Source organism: Poecilia formosa, unplaced genomic scaffold (assembly GCF_000485575.1).
Source record: "Poecilia formosa unplaced genomic scaffold, Poecilia_formosa-5.1.2 Scaffold45, whole genome shotgun sequence".
NCBI classification, from domain to species: domain Eukaryota; kingdom Metazoa; phylum Chordata; class Actinopteri; order Cyprinodontiformes; family Poeciliidae; genus Poecilia; species Poecilia formosa.
The window spans coordinates 378,681-400,036 of record NW_006799984.1 but is presented as its reverse complement, the minus strand read 5'-3'; the positions used below and the strand labels follow the sequence as shown (position 1 = coordinate 400,036).

Below are 21,356 nucleotides of genomic sequence, written 5' to 3'. Positions count from 1 at the left end.
CCAGGCCTCTGGTAGAGGACCTGAGCTCAGAGGATGAAAGAGACCACCCACGGAGGGTGAGAAGGGAATTTTATATATATATGCGCTTAGGTTGCACCTCAGAATCTCTTTGGTGAATAGAAACTGCTACCATTAAACGTCCATTTTTATCCTTAAAATCTGATTCTCACAGAAGAACGGCTGTAAATTTGGAGCTAAAAAGTGGATATCAAAAAATGAAGCAAAATAATTTTAATCAGGCAAATTAAAAAACAAAACAAAAGCCACTTCTTTGCAGTGAAAAGAATACATTTATGCAGAACTTAGACCTTGTAGCTGAATAACATTTTAATTCACTATTAGTCTGAAATCTGATGTCAAATATGTAAAGTCAAATACGCCATATTCTAAGTGTAGATGTTTTGTCATATTTCATGTGGATGAGCACAAACGTCGTCCATCCGTTACGTTGATCCACTCTCAGCCGGTAGCTCCTGCTCACGGCTTCTTTCTAAGGTGCATAAACTTTTACAACCCTGCAATAAATCATGATTAATTTTACTTTTCGGCTGTTTTGTCTTTTCGGGTTTATTGCATGCAGCTCACCCCGTTATCGTTTCACTGGAATAACACATTTTCACATTACTACTACATCAGGCCATTATCGTGCAGGAAAACGACAACTCACCCGTGTGCTTGCCAAATAAACCCCACGCTCAAAGCGACGGGCCTTTTTTTAGGTTCACTTTGCAAATCTGCGAGTGAACAAATGGCCTCCTCTCCACTGCTGAAACTAACTTCTCATCTGTTTTATTTTCAACCTGTCAGTGTGATGAAGTATGCTAATATTCTCACTTTACAGTATGTGATAAAACTATAATAAACACAGAGTGAGGGGTATGATGGATGCTGTGTTGCAGGCTGGGAGCTGCAGATTTTTGCTTCCCTTTGGTCTTGCAGCTTTAGATGACGGGACTTTCTATAGTTTTCTCTCCTACAACATGCCTTCGATTGGCAATAATTGTCTGGTATTGATCACCTCAGCAGACCCTCCGTCCATCCCTCACCTTCAGCCCTCAAACTTTTCTCTTTTCTCTTGCAAGCCTTCTTTTCTAAAACCATTTCTTGCTCCCTCCTCCTATATGAGCGCGGCGAACAGCATGCCGTCATCGCTACTAAATAACTCTTGAATCAATAGTGGAGAGCAGACGCTCAGCAGTCCATTTACGGCTGAGCTGGTGGAGAATAACCGTGCAGGAGATGACAGGAGAACGAGAGAGAAGCTGAACTTTAAGGACGGTGATGAAGTTCTGCTTACTTTCAAAGAGTGTTTGGTTTTTATTCTGTTGTTTCATTCATGCTGTGGTCAGTGGTTCAGAGGTAAAACTAATAATACTATAAAGATAACTTACCACTACACCTAACAGCTGAATTTATAAATAATCATATAGATTTAGTAATCTCTCAATAACCACTAGTAATGCTATTACAACCTCTAACAAAGAGTGAGTAAGTTTCCATTCAGGTGTAATAAGTTCAACAAAGCTTGCTTTAGAGTAGCCTGGATAAAAAAATAAATACTTAATTCAACTTTATATTTGCTCTGGTATTATGACTGAGGTCAGCCTGTTACTTAGTTACACCAGACTTCATTGTGCATTCATACGAACACCAATCACACAAACAGCTTTGTGGATAAAAACAGAGCTGCTTCATAAGAACAGCAGAAACGTTTGATCGTCTTCAGCCACTCACCTGCTGTTTGGGCTGAGATCTGAAGATCCTCACATTTAAACACAAAGTTTTCTGACTCAATAATGAAATCACTTCATTCCACAATATTCAATAGAAGTTCAACGAGAGCTTTATATCTGCATTCCATATTTATCTTTAAATCACTAGTTTGTGGCTCAGCAGTAAAATCCTTTAAATCTGAGCTATGAGAGAAAACAGGAAGTGAAAGGTTGGACTCACATCAGCGACTCCAGCCTCCAGGATGGTGAGCTTGGTTTCCTTCTCCAGATCAGCTTTTTGTTTAACTGCAATCAGAAATCAGACAAAAATATTTATTACACCAAAGCTTAACAGTAAAAACAGCACAGTAAAAAGGTGAAGTTCAAGAAACCGTCCAGACCTGCTCTTGTTTCTACTGAATGATCTGCGAAGTTTCCATAAATGTGCTACATATACACAGATATTGTTGTTGGTGTTAATCTGCAGAAGGAAATCTACCAAACAGGCTTTTGAATGTTTTGCTTTAATAACTTGAAGAAAAAAAGAATCAATCTTTTTATTTTCCTGACGATCATTAAATCACACCGGGGAGAAGCTGAAGCTGGTTTGTCTTGGAGCTTTGGGAATCCTGCTTGGTTAAATTTACTGATGAAATGAATAGGAAATGAAGTCTTTAGAAAACATTTAATTGAGTACGCAGGTGAAGGAGATGTTGGTCTTTACATTCTAGACTTTCCTGATGCTAGGAGTTGAATATTCTGATTGATTTGTTCAAGTCGTATTCTACTTCCTTCATGTTTATTGTTTTTCTTTGCTGAAGACAAACTGCTGAACTTTTGATTTGTGGAGATTTTAAAGGCAGTGATGTCGTCTTTTGGATCTTTCCCCAAACATTCGGCCGGCAACACCTCTGCAGTGCTGGTGATCTAAAAGAGCCATTACTGCTGCAAATCATCTCTTTATGAAATATGAATTTTTAACCCAACTTGCCGCCAGGCAAATACTAAAACACATTTCCACACAAATACAATTAAACCCTGCACCGTTCTCTTCTTTCACCCATTAATGTAAAGGGAAACAAAGAAGACTTCAATTGAAATTCATGATAGAGAGCATATTAAAACCAGAACAAAATGTTCTGAAAAAAAGAAAGCATACATAATTACATTCACTTTGCTTTGCATCTGAATACAGCAGTGGAAAGAGCAAACCTCCTTTGTTGACACACCAGGCAGTTGAAGGATATGCAAATAGCAAGTCTTGATGCTGTCATACTCCTCCAAAGAGCTTCAACAATTAGTCTTTCAATCTGTCAGAGCACGGCTCTCTGCTAACCTTATGCAACGTGTGGAGATATCGCAGGTCTCGACCTTAAAATGTATTTTGGAGAAAACCAGATGACATACTGTACTAATGGCAAAGCACAGTGAGCTGAAAACCACAGTTACCCTGAGAAGATTACAACCTGCTACCATGGGTGGGAGTGTCACTGTCATCATCTTCTTTTTTCAGGGTGTAATGATTATTTACCAAAAATACAACAAAATCCACCATGAGTTTCCTTCAGACTGTTCAGGCTGCACTGCTTTCATTCAGCCTCAGTTTTTGTTACACGTTTCATTTCAGCTTGAATCAGCCGAGTTGGTAGTTGGTCCTGTTTCTTTTCTCCAGTTTGTGTCGTCACTGTGGACACGGAGTTCCAGCTACTCCGAGTTCATGGCAGATTTGACAGTAAATTAATGCATTTTTCTTTCATTTTTTTCATCTGTTCATGATATGGTTTAAGTTTAGCTGGGAATGTTTTAGGGAACAATGTCCCAAAAACACAATAGAGCTGCTTTTGGATGAAGCAGATCATCACTAATCTTCTGAAATATACTTGTACTCACACTGATGTGAACTTTATATGCCCTGAAGCTGGTCTGTGACCCTTTACAAAAAAAAGCGTAAATCAATTTTACATCTAATGAATCTGGATAAAAACAGCTTCAAAAATATTAGCGTTTGGAGTGTTTCTTTTTAAGCTGAAAGAAGATGCAGCACATTTTCTTCCACTACAACAAAGTCAGAGTGAAGTGTTTGAGTAACAAGTGACTGATTTATATTGGACAAAGTAGGGTGAAGGCATTGTCGCGATGTCCCAGGAAGCCGACATGTCTTAATGGCTCTGTCAAAGCCCGGCATCTGCAGACTCCCTTCAGTGAGAAATGGAGGCTGGCTTGGTTTGTCATTGTCAGCCGTCCGTCTTGAGAAACACCTGAACAAACTTCTGGTTTGGTGTTACAACCCGCAGAGGCTTTCCTTCCCTTTTGCCTCGATTTTAGATTCCTCTCACATTAAAACCTTGTAGCAACAAAAAATGGGAAGTGGGCAGAAGTATGCCATGCTTGAGTAGTTCAGCCCACACAGAAGTACAGCAGCTCTGTGTGATGAACTATCAGCTCACTCTTGAAGGCAGCATGAATTATTAATTGACTTTTACTTACAGGAAACATGACTTTTCGGCTGTGGTGATATAATTCTTCTACACCACATTTTCTCCATGGTAATTACTCCAACTCCAATGACTTAAAGTGCGCCCAAGTGACTATTCAGAGGCGCACAGAGGTGAGGTGCTTTTAAACCAATCTAAGGTGATTGGTTTTGTGTCCAGTCACACCAAAATGCTGCGTATTACAGCTCCTGCACCACAGTGCTGGAGTGTTGCTTTATTAGACATTAAAGGGGAAGTATTATGCATTATTCCAGGCAAATAATACCATTTTACAGCACAATGGAGCAACTATGTTAGCTTCAGTTGCTATAAATATGATAAATATATCAAATATGATTAAAAAATGTAATGTTTCGTAACTCGGCATCTGTCTCCTGCTCTTTCTGAAGCTTCACCTTCAGGAAGTCATCACATTAATCCTCCATTAACCCTTAAAGGGACATTATTATGTCCTCCAGGCGCAGACTGGCATTTTATAGAAAAAACAAATAACTATATTAACTTCAGCTGTTATAAAATGCTATTTATTTCAAATCTAACTTAAAATAAAATCAACTTAGTAATTTATTGCTTTGAAAAGGACAGGCAGTCATCACAACATGGCTCCTTTATTGGCCCTTTAGCAACATTTTTACCAGGGTTTCACTGAAAAGCAGCTCATATAATGAGCTCAGCAGTTCCACCAGGTGTTTGCTAATTACTTCTGGCTAGTCTGAAGGAGCTGAGTGGGGGACTTATGGTGGAGGGCTCCGGTGTGAGGCGTTTTGTAGAGCTGAATGGTTGTCATGGGAGAATAAAGGATTTCTGAATCGTACATGTCCAGGTTTGTTTTTGATGAGGGGATAAAATTATGACATAATGGAAAGCTGAAAAACGTTAGCTGGAGATAGGCACCAGCACCCCTCCCGACCCCACTGAGGGACAAGGGTGTTCAGAAAATGGATGGATGGATGGATGGAAAGTTGAAAAAAGTCAATTGTACATAACACTGCCCCTTTGATTAATTGCTTAAAGGAATAAAAATCTGTCATAGATGGAAAACGGAGCCAGATTTAGCCCTCATCTCCCTGAAACAACAGAAGACTTTGATCCTCAATGCGCCTTCATAATTGAATGTGCCAAAGTGCTTCAAGTTTCAGTGTTGGGCAAGCTTTAATAGACGAGCTCTCTCCCACAGAGTGTCACACCTACATGCACACACATCTAATGGCTGCTGCAGAATCAGACATTCTCAGACACAAACATGAGAGAATGTTCAACATGATTTTCATCCGGAGGGAACGAGGAAACTGCACAGTAATGCCACCGTCTGTCTGGCGTCCTGGAGTGGCGGCCATAGCAGCCAGTGAGCGTGACTACATCACAGGCCGCAAGCTCCTTTTAATTAGCCCACAAGTCTCTGGACCTCGAAACGCCACGGTCTCCCCGAAACGCAGCCAACGGCTATTCGGACCATCCGCTCTTCCTCTCTCCTGCAGACTGTAAATGAGTCCAAGTTGGATGAGAGCACAGCTTGTGGACAGCCGAGCTGAGGTGCCTCATTTGTACCCCAGCAAGCTCTCGCTGCCGAAACCCAAATTGGACCCATTTTTAAGAGGCTGCAACAGACCAGGTGCCGTGATCAGACAGAGCGGCGACTTTTCTTTCAGGCTGACAAGCAGCGCGGTGCGAAAATAAGCCGTAATGTAACAAAATGGGAATGAAGCAGCAATGGTCTGTAGGCTGAAGGTAAATGGTCTTTGCTCACATCATTCTCTGTTTTTTCTGTTTCAAGAATATTCCATCTTCCATCGTCATTCTCAGAAACATTCAAGCCAGAGTGGAAAACTGAGCCTGAAGGGAACAAACATGGAGCAAATCTTATTTCTAAAAAAGAAAAGGGCCCTTTATTTGTCCTCCAAAACACACGGAGGCGCTTCATTTGTCAACGATGCCGCCCCCATCTTGAATTTTGCTTTATGTTAACTCAATGTATCTGAGGCGCCTAGAGGGAAGCACAGCGAGTGCTGTGGATTCAGAAATGCTTCATTTTTCACCGCTGACAAAGGAAAAAGGCCCCGGCTGGCTCCAACGGTCTTGGACCAACAGAATGGGTCGTTATTTCAAGCGCTAACCACCACCGCTACCCCAACCACACAACCTCCACACATCCTGCTCACCTTTACATTTCACAGGCCATATAATGTGGAGAAATAAGGGCTATCTGTCAAAAAGCAAAGGCGCAGAGCCAGGCGCCTTCACAGCAACACATAACAGGAATATGATGAACTTTGTTATGTTACCAATGTTCAGCAAGGAAAAATGTCTTGCTGGATTTTTCACTTTTTTTTTTTCTTAAAGCACCTTTTAATTTAACAATAAAGATAAATAGCATCTGCTTCATGTGACTGGAAAGGAAAGTTAAATTGAGTATAGCAGTTAGACTCAACACCAAAGTTCATGATCTAGATCTAGATCAATGTGACAATTCCAGATGTTTTCCTTTGAAGAAGTTTTATTTAAAAGATTTTTTATGAAGTTATATGAGAATAATATAAAAAAGACGAGTGAAAAATTGTTTTCACAGCACAAAAGAGACTTGAATGTGTTTATTATAAAGACTTTTAAGAGTATCACAGTAATTAAAAGTGTTAAACTCAGGAAATGTTTCACAAAAGAAAACATTTCACATAAACGTAATAACAAATTAAAATGAAACCTTCATCATTTTATACACCAGTTTTCTAGTTAAACTGGGTTTTTTATAGCTTGAGGTTAATTGTTGCTTTCAAAAAGTAAATAAAATTATGAGGCTACATTTACCGACACTTAAAGTTGCAGGAATGACCCAAGTCTTATCTGTTGGTTTCTACAAAGAAAGAAATATTAGTTGAGTCTCAGTCGCCCTAATTTAATTTCTAATATCAATTTTTCAACTTTAAATCTATTCCCAGTTGAGTTTGACCCCAGACTCCCCCGGTGGTTGATGTTATTGGCTGCATTAATCTAGAAAGAAGCAGCAAAGCGTTATTAGTTGCAAAGGCTTCGAAAGAAACGCCAAAAATAATTGCATTTAAAAAGACTGAACAAATGGAGCATCAAGAGTTCACTTGAGGACAAAACATTATTAAATGAGGAGCAAAAAATGTGAGACGACAGAAAGATGATGACAGAAACATCGTCTGGTGAAGAAAGAAAATAATGTGTACAGTAAACAGTGAGAACTTGTTCACAGTGGAAAGTGACGCTTGGATGAGGAAAAGGAGAAATAATAAAAACATTCGAGATAAATTAAAAAAATAGGAAAGGAAATAGATTCAGAGAGTAACATGGGAATTACCTTAATCCAATTCAAGTCAAACTACAGTTTTGCTGAATTATTATGCTAAGATTATGTTAGAAGTAAAGGTAAAAAATACTACTCATTTTTATTCAGCCATGTGAGCTTCTGTACACATTGTGCAGGTAGGATATTGATTATTTAATCTTTTGCCTTGCAATATAAAGCTACATTTTCTAGTAGTCAATATAATCAAATATTTCCATGTTCAGTTTGACCCACTCAGGGTGATGAAAGCATCTATAATGTGTCAAATATCAGCAAATTCTACCAAATGCATGAACATGTCAGTAAAATAAACATTCTGCTTTTACTTAAAGGTTGGGAAACTTACCAATGACACTGAACCTTGCAGCACAAAAACATCCAAGCAGCTCAGAGGTACGTAAGAGTAAAACACAACAACCAGTTAAAGCTCCGTGAACACCACTGGTGACCCTACAGTTAGAAACGGGTTGATCAAGCCTGGCGGTTTGGAGCTGTTTCCTACAACAGCACAACTCAGCTCTATGGGAATAATTAACAACAAGCTTTGAAATGGAAAGATTCAGCCTTTATGCATAAAACCATGTTTGGAAAATAAACAGTTTATCACCAGGAAGACCTAAAGTATGGTGGAAGGATGATCATCTTCCATTTAGATCTCTTTAGATAAAGTTATTTGGAAAGTGTAACTTTCATATTAGAATAGGAGTTTCTGGGAAGCTTTTTCTCACAAGGAGAAACTTTGGTCTCCAGGGTAACCTTTGGCGTTTGTATCTTTAAATGAAGGAATCTATAATAAAGGCCCTGTTTTGAATGTTATCAGTGGTTTTATACAGTAGTACACCTCCTAAAGTAAAGGTAATTAAAACGCTTCTTGGCTTTGAATGTAACCTCAGGGTTACAGAGTCTGCATCTCTAATCATGTTGAATTATTTTGGTTGAGGTTGAACTCACAGCGATGCACTTATCCAACACCCATAATGTGTCCGTGTCCCTTGATGTGTTAAACATCGTTTATCGCCTTAATTGATGTCATTTAGGTCTTTGCTTCCGCTCCACATGATTCATTCATATTTTAAAAGGCAAGTAATAAACACCTCCGTTAGTCTACGGAAACAATTTATTAAACACACAAGACCCTGGAGACACCGACAGGAAAGCATCCAGACCGCTCGCAAATTAATACCCACAAAACAACAAACTTCTGGACGCAGCACACAGATGAAAACACACAGACAAGTAATCCCACATTAAATACATTTTTGGTTCTTCAAACCATATGAAACAGCATCTATGGGAGAAGTCTGAAGAAAGTGAGTTTCTTTCTGGAAGTGAGCGGAGTTGACCTTTGAGAAATCGAGTCGAGTCATAAAAAGAGGTAGTGACCTCTAAAATAGTTTAGCTCCAAAAAACATTTTCTCAAATTGCTTCTTTAGTTTTTGTCCCACTCATAAAAAACTACAACTCATCGCTTTACAGTTTTCACTGGTTTCAACTTCATTTTGTCACAATTTTAGCTTATGAAAAACAGTTGACGTTTGTTTGGCTCTTCTAAACTTTCTTTATGCTAAAACTCTTTGCCATGCTGACATTAAACTCATAAACTGCCATTTCAGATAAACACCAGACTTCACAGTAATTTACATCAAGGACTTCCTTTCATTAAACAAAAAATCTCTCTCGAGGTCAGACACTGCAAAAACACAAGAATCACCAAGTAGTTTTAGTCTAGTTTAGTTTTTTAGTGCAAGTATCCTACACTTTACAGTTTTATCCAGTTAAATCCAGTAGTTTAAAGGTGTGACAACAGATACAACTATACATATTTAATGCCCTTTTATTAAGAATGTGTCTTTCTGCTGACCACCAAACACACAAACCGTGTAAAGCTTGAATGTTTTTAGTTCCTGCTGACGATTTCAAAAACTCTATAACTCTGTTTTATGTTGGTTGTAATTTCTAATGGGGTGACGGCTTCTAATTACACAGTTCACTACGCCACCAACAATTACATCAGAAATAAACTAACCAGCGACACTCAGAGGCAGGAGGAGAGCACGCTAACATTTTATCATGTTACTCAGCTGCTAACGTTCAGCACTTTATGTCCGACTGGAATCTCACTTCCTAAAACTTTTATTCTGTTTCTATTTGCGCTCAAAACGTACTGAACCTCATTTTTTATATTTGTCTTCCTCCCTTGCTCTTCCATCATATATTTTTGTTTGTTATAGATCAGGAGGCTAACAGATATGTCCAGCAGGACAAACATATTTTATACTCTGTCCAATTTATCAATATGAGTATTTGCTTCTTCCTCAGGTTATTTCCTGAAGCATTCTCCCTTTGCCACCATTTTTTCTCTCCCATCCCCCTAAGCAGAGTATATACAGGAGGTGTTTATAGACGCGATAAGTGGCAGATGACGACTGCTTGGCGAGCCCGGAGATAAGGCTGCCAAAAGCAAGGCCCCCCCCATCTATCAAACCTACCGCAGCCGAGCCATCGGCTTCAAGCCGCCAAGGAGGCGAAGGAGGTGCGGAAAAGGTAACAGCTCTCCATCTTCGGATAAAAGAGAACCAAAATGACAGGACGGCAAAAACTCTGGGGATAGTCAGAGTAAATACTGCCTGGTGTTTGATTTAGGACGGTCAGATGGATTTGTAGTAACAGGATTATTAAGGTCTGGTAAGACAATGAGTCTCAATCTGTGTTTACAGCACAGTTTGACAGCAACATTGGACCTCACTCTATTGTTTTGATACATAAATATATACATATATATAACTATGTTTTTCTTGAGGAGGGGGTAAGGGTTGTGAAATTTTTCACAAGCGTCTCCAGCTTGGCTTCATTGTTGAGTAAAAGTCACAAGAACTTTTCAATATGAGTTTCTTTAAAATGTATTATTAGGGCCGCTGGGGAAAAACAAAACAAACAAACAAAAAAAAAGTGTTTCTCAAAAACGAAATTTAATCTCAGGGAATCAAAAATCTAGAATTCTGAAAAAAAAAAGGTTGAAAATCGAAAAATAGTCAGAATTCAGAAAATATTCAGAATTCTGAGAAAAAAGAATTTTGAGATAATTGTTTCTTCTGTATTTTATGGTATGGAAATTCAGATTAATTTTGAATCTGGTAAAGAGTTCATATTTTATATGGTAAAACTGAAAATATGAGATTAAAGCCATAATATTTCTCAGTAACGTAAAGTCAGTCTCATTACGCATCACCCAGATACTTTCGGCATCAAATATAGAGCCTAAAATCCTTTGACTAACCAAACCTTTGCTGGAAGCCAGGCGACTTAAATAAGATGTTTGAAATTCTGCCAAAAGTTTGCCATGTGTTAATGCTCTGAGGTTAAATTGGGCCGTGTTGGCGCCTGCTGCCAGAAGAAACACTACAAAGTGAGTGCAAGAAGAAGCAGCAGAAGAAGAGGCTCCACTTACTGCTCCTGACAGAAAAATTGACATGGAAAGCCAACACTTAACGCCTCCCTCCTCCATCCACTTGCCTTCCTCTCATCCCCCCTTCGTCTCCCTCGTTCCTCGCCGCTCTTACGCTCTGATGGATGACCTTTACAGTACACATGACTCATCTTCGGGGCTGTCTGGGTTACAGAAGAGGCTGAGAGCCGACGGTGGAGCTGCTGGCCAGAAAGCAGCTTCGCTGTCTGATCGCCAGCTGCTGCAGCCTGGGCTGGTTCACATAGTTTAGTATGTGATGGAATATTTTAAGGCAGCAATGAGGAAGGCTGATAGAAATAACACCATCAGTTGTGATATGATGGAAGCAACCATATGGGCTGCTTTCTGGTGGATGCTACCATTTCCTTACAAAGGAACCAGTTTGTAATAGACCTGTTATGCTTAGCAGAAACAGCAGAACAACATTTGTATTACACTTTGGATGATTGAGCTATAAACATAAATGCATGCAAACCTTTAGGTACTCTGGTTGGTTTATCAAATCTTTATCCTCAAGACAAAATAAAAGTTACTACCAGTGAACTAAAGTTAAATGAAACAGTTCATTTTTATCAATTAAAGTTGCAAAATGTAACTTTTATAAAACATTATTTTACATATTAGTGCAAACTGTCACCATGTTGTGACATAATAAGACAGATATGTGAAGCAACAGACCTCATCTGCCTTCTCCCAGTGCTACCAAGGAACAACCAATAAGAGCCAGGAGGCGGGGCTTAGCGATGCTCATTACTCCCTCTGCAGTTAGCATGATAGGCTATGTATAGCCACCGATGACGGCAGCTAAACAGGTTTCCTGCAACAGTCCATTGTTTCTCCACCATTAACACATTTAGCAGCTCATACACGAGATTGATTGACAGCGCTAAGACCCATCTCCTAGCTCTGATTGGTTGATTTTGATGCATTTCTTCAGATGGCAGAAGCAGCTCAGGGAGGAAGTGGAGAAGGTTGATCTTTTCACAGATTATCTGCTTCATACCATATTATCAACACATGGTGATAGCTTAACAATAATCATTAAAAACACAAAAATAAGTTGATTTCAGCATTAAAACCTGCTGTGCGAAGGGGCTGCCTCATGTAGTAACCATCTTATTTAATACTATTAATGCGCTGAATATCTGAATAGTACTAACTGAGGTGAGACAGGGGTCGACCAGAGGTCACTTCAACAGGTTTTTCCCATCATTGTTCTTTTTTTTTCACTTACAGAGTGAGACTTTGTGTAACCACAAAGCCAGTCTTGGATGAATGGCCAACAGAGATATATATTTGTAATCTTTTGTAATCTAAGATGAATGAACATGGACTGAGTTTTTTAAAGCAACACTACCAGCCGTGTTTGAGACATTTAATGTGTTCTGCTGGACAATGGTTCACTAGAACATGAATGTTTCTGTTCTCTGTGTTCATACATGCACTGAGCATGTTTTTTCACATGCAGCCCGCTGGCATCGCACTGCAGCCAAGGACAAGTGATTCTGCAGTTAGATGATGAAGGCTCTCGCTGTAGACTGGATCAGGCTTTAGCACTGCTGATACTCCACTTAAGGGAAGAAATTGTCCATTATGACTGGAGGGAGGACGAGCGGTCTAATCACTAGCATAGAGAACTTTAAGCTTTCAATTGTTTTTGCCCACCTCCTCATATTGCCTGTGCAACGATCTCCGTTTTAAATGCTTGAGGTTTTCTTCACACTGGATCGACTGTAAGCCAGGACCAAAACTGATTTACTGTAGAAAATATGGGTAAAACATGAAAAGAAAAGTCTGACAGCAGCTAGAACAAGAGGGAAAGAAGCAGTGAATGATTTTTTTTTTTTGTCACAGTACAAAATGGAAAAGCCTTTAAACCGAACAACAGAAACAGAAAAATGATTTCTAAGCAAAGGCCGACATTTCAGTTGTCAGTGTTACTTGAGATTTAGTGCTATGTTCACAATTGATTATTTTATTTTCATTTAAGCCTTTTAAAGATGCGCTTTAAAATACTCAGCAGTATTTTAAATACTTCTACTCTCCATCCGTCCTCCAGTACTTATCTAAAAGTGAGAATCCTGTCTTGGACAAATCTCTCCTCTCTCTTCTGTTGGCTCCTCCAACTCATCTGAGGATACTTAAATTCCCAGCCAACTTTAAAACATTCTCTCCTGCAAGTAGAGGCTCGCCCTCCAGGCCTCCTCCCAGATGGACGTGTCCGAAAAACAAATCCTGTTTCCTGAAGGAGCGACTCATCGGACAATGTCAGTCCTTTGATTGGCTGCTGTCAGGATCTGGATCCTCTAGTAAATTCAGAGTTTCGCCTTAGCTGAGCAGCACTGGCTCATAACTGTTTACTTATAGTAAAGTTTATTTGCAGAGCACATTTCAGCAACAAGGCAGTTCAAACTGCTTTACAACATAAAAACATAGTGAAGTAACCGACTATGAAACAGGCAACAGACATTTTATTTTGTCAAAAGCCATCATCAAAAACATCAAGTAAATTTACAAAAATATTGATCAATTAATGCTCTGCTTAATGAAAGGCAGCTCTAAACGGGGTTTTAAACCTCGACTTAACCGTCTTGTAGCACAATTAAATGTCTAATTAAGGATTTCTCATCCATGCATGAAAGAATCAAAGCAACACTCTGGGTGATAAAGAAATAAAATAATAAAGATCAAAAAAGTTGATTTTAATCCTGCCCCTTTAAACTTTTCCACTTGGGGCAGAAAATCAAAATCCAAAATTTCTCCACTGAAAACCACAAACCCAGATTTTAAACTGCTAATCTATATCCTGGCTGAACAGGAACCACGTCATTTGAATGAAACCATGAAGAAATTTAGTCCCATAATCTTAGCTTCATCTAGAGAACCTTCAACTAAACTCAAGAACAACAACTCATCACCTTTCTGGCACTTTAATGCTGATTTTGGTGTAGCGTAAATTGATCCTGGACATTCATCCATTTTGGACCTGGCTTTACGTCTGGATGCTTTTCCTGAATTGTCAGAGAGCTACAAGGTGAGCAGTCTGCTGGGTTCACATCAGCCAGGAAACGCCTCCACCTGCAGTGATGCAGCTGTTCCAACAGCGAGGAATCATTTCAGAAGAACAGAGAGAGAGACGGGTCTGACCTCAATCCATGTTCAACAACATCTACACAGCAGCTTCATATAACCGTCCAGTCAAGGTAAAAGGAATCCACTATGGGAGGGCAGCTTCACGTAGGACACAAGACTTTTCATCTTCCTAAACCTTTATTAATCACGCCCCACATCAGCGTCCGATGAGATGCAGCACACATCCTCTGATGCTGTAAGCAAAGTCTTGACTTATCGCAAAGAGAAACATGTTGGAATAAAGTCATAAATTGTGTCACTTTTCACCTTTCGAAAACTCTGCCTGCCTGCAGGACGCCCTTCACTGCGATGGCAACATCAAATCAAAGACAAGCCACTGAAAACGACAGACGCAAAGTAAATGCATCTGGATATCAACACAGCCTGCAGCAGCAGTGGCCTGATGCGTAAAGTTACGATAAGGGAATTTTTCCAGACATATCAAGATGTTATCCTCGCCCAATGTGCCACCTCATCCAGCAGTTGTTCATTACATCCAGGCAGGATGAAAAACTGGAGAGGTGAGAAACTTTGAGGAGTGGCCGCTTGTTCTTAAGCCTGGTTCACATACGGTGTCTGGTTGAGGTCCAAACCAGTTGTTTTTGGCTGCCTTATCCCTAAAACTGCTCTTCTACAAAGAAGATTTTATTAAGAGCTCATTTAGTGAACATAACTGATGTTCCCTCTTGGTTATCTGGCATTTCTCCAAAACAAGGAGGAAAGAGGGAGGCTGGGATGGAGAGGGTTTGGCATCGACTGTTCCACCCATGAGTCAGAGCAACAGACTCTGGATTGTAAATAAATGGCCGCCACTGGCAAAATACTGACAGAACTCAGATAAAAGTGCTAAAAAAATAGAAATGAAAGTCTAAGAAAAGCACACAAGAAGAGAAATGAAACAGCAGTCAGGTATGTGACCAGTGAGTAAACAGGTATTAGAAGGTACATGTGTGAAGTCGAGTCAAAGGATAAAAGGCAGATATTCCTGCAGTGTGAGGCCTTTCACCCACAAAACTAATAAGCTAAGAACAACAGCATGACTGTAAAATAATATTCTGTGTTGTCCTTGTTAAATCATCTTACTGAAGCACAGATTTCATCGTGGCTGTGATATCAGATAAAGATTTGTTTTATATTATCCTACTTCTGAGTGTTTGATGCGTTTTATTAACCTGCTGCTTTTAAAATTCAGCTGCTCTTTTATTCCTGGTGAGCTTCAACAAGTTATCTTATGCTTTCTGACAATGAGTTATGTGCACCAAACAGGTTCATAATGCTGAACACAACAGACCTGCAAGAAGAAAAATGGATTTCCGTACCCTTACCCAACTTGATTCCTCAGCCTGAGCTGCTTCACTTCTTACTTTCCTTGTTATTTATAAGCCTCACTTGCTGACTAACCTGACATGCTTCCTTTCCCAATCCTATTTATTTCCGTACCTGACCACCTCACCCTTCCCTCAGACCACTGCATACTTCCTTACTCTACTTTGACTTTTTTCTTTAGTCCGTTGCTGCAACTCAAGTTTTAACCGGTAGTCCAAATGTCTCTCATGTCGGTTGTGTGTTTTAAAACTGATTTTTTTAAATTTTATTGTTAACATTTAAATCTGTATGTGCTGTATGCTGTTGACTGCAGATAATCTGTCAGGATTTAAAAACAAGAGCAGGAAATATGGGACACCATATATTATTCACATGGAAAATCTTTACTATGGCTGGTAGGGTCTAATAAATCCTAATAATCCAACTTTCAATGAGTTTTACTGCACTTTAAATACATTTTACCAGAGTTTTCCATTTGTTACAAGATTGAAATGATCTTTACTTTGCATTCTGTTGAGCAACAACAAAAAATTAAGTAAGTTTCCATGTCTGAATGTTTGACATGTAGCTCAAAAAGTTTTTCACACTTTTTTGGGGTTGTAGTTTATTTTGCACACCATACATTAATATTGTAATTATTTTTGGTCAGTACTACCCAAATAACTAACCACAACGCCTGGCAGATGTCAGTAGAATCTTTTTTGCAGTATATTACTGAGTTATAGTTTCTGAATGGAGCTTGATATTCTGTGTGAAGGCGCCTGGGTTTGTGTGAGCGTCTCTCAGAAGCCGATCAGGTTCACCATCGGCTGCAGACCTGGAGCCCAAGGTGACCTCATTGCTGACATTTGTTCCGCTTGTCGCAGTAAATCACACAGTGTGTCCATCAGGATCCAGCAAATTTCTGGCAGCCACGGTGGCTGGTAAGCCGCCTAACTCTGCGGTGGAGGAGCTCAGAGCGGCTGCCTCCTGATCCCTGACCGAGGAGGAAATCAGGAGTAGCTGCTCTCTGTTCAGACGGATCAGAGCGCTGAAGGGAATGCAAAGTGACCCAGCAGTTGACCTCATTTGATCTCGGCGTGTTCAAGGAAAGTTTATGTTGCGTGTCGGCAGTTCCTTCCTGACGTAAAACCGTCTAAAACGTCTGGTGAGCAGGATGCCAACGTGACCGGTGGAACGGCTTGGTACAGATTATGACCTCAACAGGTGAAGATTTGTCGTTAGTGGTGTCAGCGTTTTGCTGATTCCAACCAAGTTTTAAAAATACAAAAACATTTCAAATCTGAAAATGAAAAGATTATGTAAAATGTATTTTTGATATTTATACCACGTTATAATGTTATTCCCTATCAAAATGATTATCAGACTGTATCAGACGATTAGCGATTAGCAAACACCTGGTGGAACTTAATACAGGAGCCACGACTTCCTGAAGTCGGAGTTTTAGAAAGCAGAAGCTTTTAAAGAGACAGAGGCCCAATTTCAAGTTGGTAAATTACAAAATCAAGTTTCTTTCAAGTCATATTTGATATATACAGCGTTTTTTGATTGTGTTATAAAATAGTAAAATGTGGCTGGAAAACATAACACTGCCCCTATGAAAGCAGATGAAGATTTGTAAAACATGATTGTCTGATACAATATGATTCAAGCAACCAAAAAAAAAAAAAAAACACTAAACAGTTTCTTTTTTCTGTCATAGTATGTTGAAAAAAATAACCCATGACACAGACTTAACCAAAGGAAAGATGACAGCTCATGTCACAGGCGTCTGTTAAAACATGAAAAAATGTTACTTTATTATCATTACTTTTTATTTGTCCTCTGTCAACTCAGAACAGATTGCCTTACTTAAAATTAATAACCACTCATAATGTCTTTATAGCATGAATGTACCAAATAAACCAGAGAGCCTTTAACTGCAGCTGCTGTGTGATTGTACATCAGTGTTTTAACTTCTCCCCTGTGCAGCATTTACTGAGACCAAATATTAGTTACAAGGAAACTAAACAGACTGAGTAGAAGCAGCTTGAAAGGAATTCACCAGAATAACATTTTAAAAGCTGCATCTCTCTAATGCAAAGAAAGACAGTTTGATTAGGTGTAAAAAAAAAAAAAGGTGACAATTTCAGCTGCTTCTGTTCCCTGGCTGGCTATAGTTTTATGGTGAATATTTATGCAGTCACTCATTTTATATTAAATATTTTAATTTGTCATTTTTTTAGAAATACTTACTTTGACACTGTAGGTCTTTCTTAAGCCAAATTTGATTTATTTGTAAAAGCAGTAAAACGGTAATACTTTACCATAGACACTGTGTGTCATTTCATATTTTAAATCGTGGCTCTTAGTTATTTAAATGTTAAATTTAGTCAGTCTAATCCAAACTGTAAGGACTTTAACATCAAATGAAGCTGTAATTATCTTTAGATCAGTTGTGGTTTGACAAGTAAATATCTGGGTCTTCGTCTTACTAGCTGTCATTTTTATTACTTGTGCACAATCTACAACTTCATTATTGGTTTGGGTCCAATAAATATTGAGCTCAACATCCCTGAAGAACCTTCAGAACTGAAAAAATGACAAAGCACACTGAAAACATTGCACAGGCATCAGGAGATAATTAGAAAAGCTGATTTTACTCTAAATATTTCATCAAATATTTCATTTTTGTGTCACAGATGACCAGATACACTCTTCATTAATCTTCAGTGACAAATCCATAAATGTTTCCACGTATTAGAAAAGCAACAATTGATACAATCCAAAAAGTTTGAATTATTATTTGTGCAAAACTCCTTGACGTGACGTTGAAGCACAGGAAATGCCCGTTTCTGTGCAAGGAGGCGGCTGGTGATGGTCAGTTAACTGGTGAGCAGACGCATCCTGGCAGAGCCACGACGGACTTGGTACCATGCCAGCTGGGACAGAAGAGGGATGGGGGGCGGTGAGTGTGTGACTGAGCGTGACGGGGGTGTGTGTGGGCATGCTTTTTGATTTGATGCACCCCCTGCCCTGCGCGGTGTCAGTGTGTGTGTTTGGGGCAGCCTTCCCTCCAAGCAGCTGGTTGTCAGGGAAGCAACGGCCGGGCTCAGCGTCTGGAGGAATGTTGCTTCGGATCCAACTATGTGTCTCTAACACACTGCTGATGCTCCGGCTGATGGTACACCCCCACTGACTTTTCCTTTTTTCTACTGAGAGACTTATTTTCACCAACGTGCCAAAAGACCCATGGCAGGTCAAACAGACGACTCACTTCTGAACCATGTCTGATTATATGTTTAAAATTATATATCAGCAGGGCTATGGTAAGAAAAAATGTACATTTTCAGTTTAGTTCCTCCAAATCCCAGCACAGTTTCAAGTCTGTAATGACTAAAATAAGCATTTCCACACTGGCTGCATGCCATTCAGTGTGCTTGTGAGTTGCCATAGGTACAAATTATTCGCTATTTTGTCTTCAAGAAAAATTATGAGATTTCGCGATGATCTCTTGAACAAAATATAATTAATTTTGTGAAAAAACCATATTGTCTTTATTTTGAATATCAATGAGGAGTAATTTTAGCCTACTGGTGATGGAGACAACTTGCTGAAGTTGAGTATCTGAATCGGCGATGAAGGGGAGATGAGAGACTCTGAAGGATGGGACTGGTCAAATTACGGTCCAAATTCTCAGTTTTACAGATAATGGTATGAAAAACAGAAAATATGTTAATAGTGAGAGTCAGAGGAGAATGGGAAGACAAGTATGACATTAGAAAAAGGTAAATCAAGCAATGCAAAGTAAAATCTCTGAACATGCAACATGATGACCCTTCAAGCAGCTGGGCTACAACAGCAGGATCACAGCAGACGCCACTAAAAAGAAAAAAACTGAGGCTAAAATTTACAAGGTTCACTGAAGTTGGACAAGAAGATATTGGAACGATGTTGCTTAGTTCAGTTTCAGATTCAACAATCAGAGGGTAGATCAGACTAACTGAGCATTTAGATGCTACGATCCACCTGAGTAGTGTTGCTCTTACTAAATGTGGATGTTGAACTCTTGGTATTATGATAAAAGTAGGTTCTTAAAAAACAAAAATTAATAAAATGAATAAAAAAGGAGGAAAAAGCAAATAAAGACCAGACACGACCATTTTCCCAGTGAATGTCAAGTTTTCAATCCTGGAAATAAAACAAAAGAACTCCTGATCAAGTTACTTTAAACATCACAGCAAAGTTATGTTATTGGAAGCAAAACAAAAAGAAACAGGGTAAAAAAAACCCCTCTGCTCAGTGCAAAAACTCCACCCAATAAAAACTATCATACATTTATAAATGCCTATCTCGACTTCACTATAATACAACAGGGGGCATTTAGTTGCAGCTAAAGCTTTTAAAAGGGAGCAATTTAACGAGCAGACAGTCTGACTCACCCGCCCTCACATCCACCTACTTCATTTTTCCTGTTATATTTTTTATAGATCTTTAAAAAGAAAACAACTGCTATCAGAGACCAAACTCTGCGCTTTAGTGAGAGTTCGGACTGTCCACTCAGTCCGAACTGAATCTGACCTTTAATACGAGCATCGCCGTCCTGAGAACAGCTGCTCAGTCAGCTGCAGAATGCTTCACAGAAAGCACAGAAATTAGGGAACTGATATTAGAAGTACAGTTTAGAAACCAGAGGCACTTCAGTGTTTTTACGTTTCACCTATAGCAATATGTTTCAATAAAGATTTAATTAATGTTTGGATACTGAATCAACATAGAGAGTAATCTCATCTACATCGTGCCTCTTGGACTCTTTAAAATCCTGAATAAAACACAAATTCTCTCTCCTTTCCAGAACCTGGTTTGGGTTCAGGGTAAAATATATGAGACTTTTAAGGATCTAAAACATTTATTTCTGGTGACTAAAATACCCCAGTGATTGGAAACTCATTAAGATTTATTTGTCTGTTGATGAGAGAAGTCATAGTCATTGAACTGGTTTCTGTTTACTCTCACCTCCAGCTCTAAGTCAATAAACAACCTCAGATGTGGTGGAGTTACATGAGGTCAAAGGTCATCAGTCACTGGAAACAAGTCTGACAAATTTCAAGATTCACATTCCCAACACAAGTTTGATTTCTGAACAGTTTAGGGCTTAAAAGAAAACAAACAAAGAAGAGCCGTAACGACTGAACACCAGTAACAATCGACCAGCTGACCTTACAACACTAATCAAAGATGTGGATTTTACTGAATGAACTTTTCCTGCAGTAGTTTTCTGCAGACTTTTTGGATATACCAAGAATTATGAGCGGAGCAAAAATAGTAAATGTAAGAGAAACTTCATTTTAACCCCACTGTGGAAATGCAAAGGAATGATAGTGGGGATAAAATAAAGGAACCAGGAAATTGAGCCTTGGTAAAAAAAAAATAAAATAAAAATAAAACATACATACATAAATAAATAAATAAATAAATAAATTTCAGATTGAATTGAGAAACGTGCTTCAAATGAACAGCTTCTAAATGTAAAGACGATTATAGAAACTGCTTCTTTATCCCTGGCTCAACATCAACTGGACCTTCAGAAATGGCAAATTGCACATTCTTAAAAATACAGGGCAACTCGACACACACTGCATATCTAAAGCTGACTGTAAATAATTAGTAATAAAAAAGTCTGCAAGTGTTTTCCCTTTATTTACCTTACCATGCAAGTCAAGAACAAAACCTAAAAGATTAAACATGCACTTCTGAATGAGCCTTTTATCCAGACTGCTCAACAACAACGATTTGCTTTCTTACTTGCAATCAAATCGAGAATACTTTGTCTTCTCAGGTAAAACATACAGCAATGACTTTGCAATGCACCTGTGTAGATTTAAAAAAAAACACAGAAACAAAACGATCCACAAGAAAATATTTTAGTTTTCTGTACG

General features: G+C 39.0%; 1 protein-coding gene across 1 annotated transcript in view; it reads right to left on the bottom strand.

Annotated features, from left to right (window-relative positions):
• Positions 1-21,356, bottom strand: part of LOC103138025 (receptor-type tyrosine-protein phosphatase N2-like) — a 166,319-nt gene that overhangs the window by 74,379 nt on the left and 70,584 nt on the right. Inside the window, exon 12 of the mRNA XM_016671468.1 lies at positions 1,954-2,018. Within this exon, the coding sequence (XP_016526954.1) occupies positions 1,954-2,018 (65 nt within the window). The remainder of the gene's footprint in view (positions 1-1,953; positions 2,019-21,356) is intronic.